This window comes from Silene latifolia, unplaced genomic scaffold (genome assembly GCF_048544455.1).
Source record: "Silene latifolia isolate original U9 population unplaced genomic scaffold, ASM4854445v1 scaffold_79, whole genome shotgun sequence".
Lineage (NCBI taxonomy): Eukaryota > Viridiplantae > Streptophyta > Magnoliopsida > Caryophyllales > Caryophyllaceae > Silene > Silene latifolia.
In genome coordinates, this window is record NW_027413701.1 from 1,240,766 (window position 1) to 1,246,282 (window position 5,517).

General features: G+C 36.3%; 1 protein-coding gene across 1 annotated transcript; it reads right to left on the reverse strand.

Moving 5' to 3' along the window:
* Positions 1 to 971: 971 nt before the first annotated feature.
* Positions 972 to 2,039, reverse strand: LOC141640413 (uncharacterized). Its single transcript, XM_074449217.1, has one exon. It carries the CDS (start codon positions 2,037 to 2,039, stop codon positions 972 to 974), a length of 1,068 nt encoding a protein of 355 aa, XP_074305318.1.
* Positions 2,040 to 5,517: the final 3,478 nt, after the last annotated feature.

The following is a 5,517-nucleotide window of genomic DNA, read 5'->3' on the forward strand; positions in this document are numbered from 1 at the left end:
AAAGGATGATAGCTGAACTTCATTTTCTCAGTAGCAACTCTCAGAATTCTGGTTAGGTACTCCATACAGAGAGTAAACAAAAGAGGAGAGATTGGGTCTCCTTGCCTCAAGCCTCTCTTACCAGGGAAGAACCCAAAAACTTCACCATTCACTGCAATAGAGAAGGTGGGACTGCTAATACACTCCATAACCAGATTACTGAACTGAGGGGGAAACAAAAAGGCATCCAGGATCTCCTTAACATACTTCCAACTGACAGAGTCATAAGCTTTCATCAGATCCATCTTAAACATACATCTGGGAGTGCAAGCTTGTCTATTATAGAGCCTAACAAGATCTTGACACACCAGAATATTCTCAATAATGCTTCTACCTTTAATAAACCCACCTTGATTCATACTCACTAAGTCAGGCAAACCTCCAGCAAGCCTATTGCACAGGATCTTGGAAATGCACTTATAAAGGACATTGCAACATGCAATGGGCCTAAATTGGGTGACATGAGTAGGAACAGTGCATTTAGGAATGAGGGTTAGAATAGTAGAATTCAATTGCTTGAGGATTTTGCCCGACCTAAAAACATCCAAGACTGCTTCACAAACTTCATCTCCTATTATGCTCCAGGAATCTTTATTAAAACCACTGGAATACCCATCAGGGCCAGCTGCCTTATGTTCAGGGATAGAAAAAATAGCTTCTTTGATTTCCAGCTTAGTAACAGGCTTCAGTAAAATATCCCTATGATTCTCTGAGCACACTGTACCCTTCCTTATGATGAGTGGATTGACAGGAGTAGTGTCCACTTCAGTACCCAACAGATGCTTATAATACTGCAGGAAAGCATCCTGTATGCTCTGAGGGTCATTACACTCATCACCCTCCATGTCTTTAATATAGAGGACTTGATTTCTCAAAAATTTACTTTTAATCACCCCATGGAAATATTTAGAATTGCAGTCCCCATCCTTAACTCAAGCTGTCTTAGCCTTTTGACTTAAAAACTGATTAGAAGCATCCAAAAGCTCTTTGTATTCCATGCTAGCAGCTTGCTCCTTTTCCATCCAGAAGACATCCCCATGATTACTTGCAATTTGCATTTGGATGTATTCAAGATTCTTCAAAGCAATCCCAGCACTGTTCTCAATATCAGAAAAATGCTCTCTATTATATCTCCTGAAGTGGTGCTTGAGATTTTTAAGCTTGCTAACTAACTTATACATTTTAGTACCCTGAATTTGAAGCTCCCACCATTCAGCTAAATGAGTGGAGTAATGTGGTGCCTTACCCCACATATTAAAATACTTGAATGGCTTCCTAAACCTCAGACCCTGACTCTTGCTCTTTATAATACAAGGGGTATGATCAAAGATACCTTCAGGTAGGAAATGAGCATAAACATCAGGCATACTCTGACTCCATTCAGCATTAATAAGAGCCCTATCTAATCTGCTATATCTCCTAGACTTTATTCCTTGTTTGTTGTTCCAAGTGAAAAAAGAGCCCATTGCTGGGGCATCAGTCAGTCCACAACAAGTTATACAATTCTGAAAATCATCAATCTCCTGATCACAAGTAACACCCCCTAGTCTCTCTGCATAGGACAAAACACAGTTGAAATCTCCACAAACCAACCAAGGCTCATGGACAGTGGCAGCAAATTGAGCTAGCTGATCCCATAGACTCTTCCTTCCATTTAAATCATTGAAGGCATACACCATTGAAACACAAAAGGTAGTACTTGTTGCTAATTCAGTCACTTTCATATGTATGCATTGAGGAGAGTAGTCATAAAAGTCAATACTAAAAACAGCAGGATTCCACAAGACCCACACTCTCCCCCCCTTATGGCAACTATTGTTTGTTGTTAAGCTCCAACCATCCATAAGAATGCTATTCAAACTATTCTGAGACAAGGCTTTCACCTTAGTCTCAAGGAGTCCAAACAAACCAACCTGGTTAATATGCATAAACCACTTGACATATCTTTGTTTGGTAGGTTTGTTAAGACCCCTAACATTCCAGAAGCCGAGATTATACATTCCCCACCAATTGGTGAGGAACACTACCACTTATCCCAATCCCTTCCTAGGGTGTAGAAGAATTGTTCAATGCTTCCATGAATGTTACTTGTCCAAATTTATGCACTGTATAGGCTCCATCCGTCACCTCTTGCCTGGTCAACCTCTTGATTGGTCGAGCAGGAGTATAACCCATAGAGTACTTGCCTGATCTATGCCACACAACAAGAGTTTGTAGGGGGATATCAATGGGTATAGTAGTCATATCTTCAGTTTCAACCATTGGCTCTTTCCCTTTACTCTGCTGAGTGAGTGGTTTCAGTTGAGGAACTGGCTTAACTACAGTCTTTGGTCTCCAAACTTGAGTGGGATTTTTCTTAGGTGGTGGGACTGCCTTGGGAGGGACTTTTTTACTTTTCCTGCACTCCTTCTCAGCATGCCCTACTCCTTTGCATCCATTACACACTAAAGGTTTCCACTCAAATTCAACATCAATACTCAGTAAATTACCATGCTCATCCAAAAACTGAACCTTTTCAATGATATTGTCACCAAAACCTACTTCTATCATTACTCTAGCATACCCCAACCTGGTTTTGTCCTCAGTAGCAGGATCACACTTAATAAGTTTGCCAATGAGTCCTGAGATGCGAGAAATCCCTTTCCAGAATTTCAAAGGTAAATTGTGAAGCTTTACCCACACCGGAACAGTTTTCACATCATGTTTAACGAGTTCAACATCGAGACCAAGGTTTTACAATAAGGGGTTTATTATCAAAAAGAAAGTGACCCTGCCTGAGAACTGCATCTCTTGCAGCACGATTCTTAAAACGAACAAGGAAGACACCATTTGGTAAAAAAGAAATCTTATCTACCTGGTGGTTAACCCAAAGCCGCCTTATAAAACCGTCCACAATCTCCCACGGGGGATTAGCACCCAGGATGAAGCAGTAAAGAGAGTTACGCCAATATTCCAGCTCAACTTTAACCTCTCGCTTCGTGAATCGCAACATCTTCTTCACTGGTTCCTCCGGGAGTACAGTCTGCATCACAGTGTCAATAACAGTAATATCCTCCGTTTCAGCTTCCTCCTCCTCTTCTTCTTCAACATCTTCAACTAAAGTTTCTAAATTTAGAGGAGGAATACCCATAATTGACCCCATACTCTTCTCTTTATGAATATCTTGGCTTGATGGACCAATAGTACGAGTAAGAGCAGGGAAATCTTCTGAGTTGGTAGTAGAAAGAAGAGTAAATTTATTACCATTGCTTTGATTTTTGTTTTGATTTTTGTTTGAATTTGTTGATTGCAACGATGAAGATTTGGCGGCTGTCATGTTTTTTGTGGTTTTCAGAATCGATGAATCGCTAGGTTTTCTTTTCTCTTTCTCTTTCTATCTCTACCATCTTCCACACGATTTTATTGTTCATTTTATATAATAATGGCATTAAAATGTGATTTTTATGATAACAATGTCATTTTTGGACTAAAAATAGCTAAACTTCGATTTTTCCAGTGGTTTTTGTCACATATATTATCTACTGATGGCATGTAAATTTTCATAATAAAATGAGTTGTTATGCTCGAAATATGGATTTTTCAATTTAAAATCATATTTAAATGGGAAAATAGGTTAATATGAGTTATATTTTGAATCTGGTCATAGAAATTTAGTATGTTGTCATATGAAATTTTTACAAGATGTGTTTAAAATATTTGGCTATAATGAAGTCTTTGAGCATGATTTATGAATTTTTGATGAAAAATCACATAAATAGTGACTTTAATTAGTAAAAATTGCTAAAACATACTTCATGACTAAGGAAAAACGTCACATGTTGCATTTTATCATATATTTCAGATTTAAAAGTGAAAAGTTAATAAAATCAATTTTTCTCATATTTTTATGGTTATAATTGATAAATCCGATAAACCGCAACATTGTTTTTCTCGATAAATTTTTCACCTATGTTTTGAACATTATGAGTGTCATGGTATTTTTTCCAAAATGTTCATGAATTTAAATTTCAAATTTTGAAATTAATTGAAATTTTTATGATTTAATTTGAAGTTTATGGAATAATTTTGTTTTTGGGTCCATTTATGAACAATATTAAGAAATTTAGGTTAATTATTTTCAAATGTTAGTGTAGACTAATTTTGAATCCTAAGATGGTTAGGGTAATTAACTTGTACATAAATATGATTTTATGTAATTATTGTGATTTTGAAAGGGTTAAATCACGCAAATCCGTAAAAACCGATTCATATTCGATATTGGCTCCTTAAAGGCAATTTAGCATATAATTGGGCATGTTCATACATATTATAATGCTACATTTTATTTAGTATGGCCTTAGTTTTTAATTGATACTACCCGAAATGTATGGGAATATCGATTCGGTTGTAATTTATTGTGATCTCGTATCACCGTTTTGTAATTTAATAGATTTATTTTATTTTATTTACAAATGTATAATAGGAAATTATGTAATTCATTTGTAATTTTATTTATTACTTTGTAATTTTCCGGAGTTTCCATGAAGACGGTGTTATCTCGAGATGCGTGCCAAGACCGAAGTTCAAGGGACCAAAGGAGTTGGTTTCCGAATTTGTAATACTTTATTAGATTTAATTTTTTAAGAAGGCCATACTAGGAATTTATTTATGCTTTGCATTTTATTTATATGTTGCATGCATCGCTAAATCGCCATAACTAAACATGCATTTTAATCGAGTTTATCGACCGTGTCAATTACAATTATCGTAGTTCACCGCTTTAGTTCACTTAAAACATGATAGATAATAAATTGACATGACCTCTCGCTAAAACAAACAATTGAGACTTAGCCTTACCAAAAAGTAGAAATCATGAAAACCTATTTCGTGAGGGAGTGCACTCAGCCACACCGGGGTAAAAACCTTGTTACGTAGGGGAAGTGGGTGATAAATGTCTATCCACCGAATTCATGTTGATGAGGGATTTATCAGCCACACCGTGTCCAAGTTAATGTGGGTTTGGATCATGGACACATTTATTCGAAATTTTGATTGAGCTCAACGGAAGTATTCGTGACCGTAGTTGCATGTGTTCCGGGCTAAAGATAAATGTTAATGTAATTTTATCGACCAAGAGTTCTAAAAGTAGTACCGATTAAAGAGTTAATCCACTGATTTATATTGATAAGGGATTTATCGGCCACACCGTGCCCAAGTTAATATGAATTTGGATCTTGGAATCATTTATAATAATTGGGTAGAGGTCACTATATAAATGCTCATATCTTGTTAATTTATTTACAAGTATGATATTAAAAAGACAAATGTTAATATTTCCTTTTCCTCCATACTTGTAGTTCATTACAATGAATCCATCAAAAGCTACTACACCGATAACTATTGAGTTTTGCCACAATGTTTTTGACGACGTTTGCTTCAACAATGATTTCGACACTACTAGAGAACTTCATTTTGGGATAGGTTCGGATGGAAACCTAA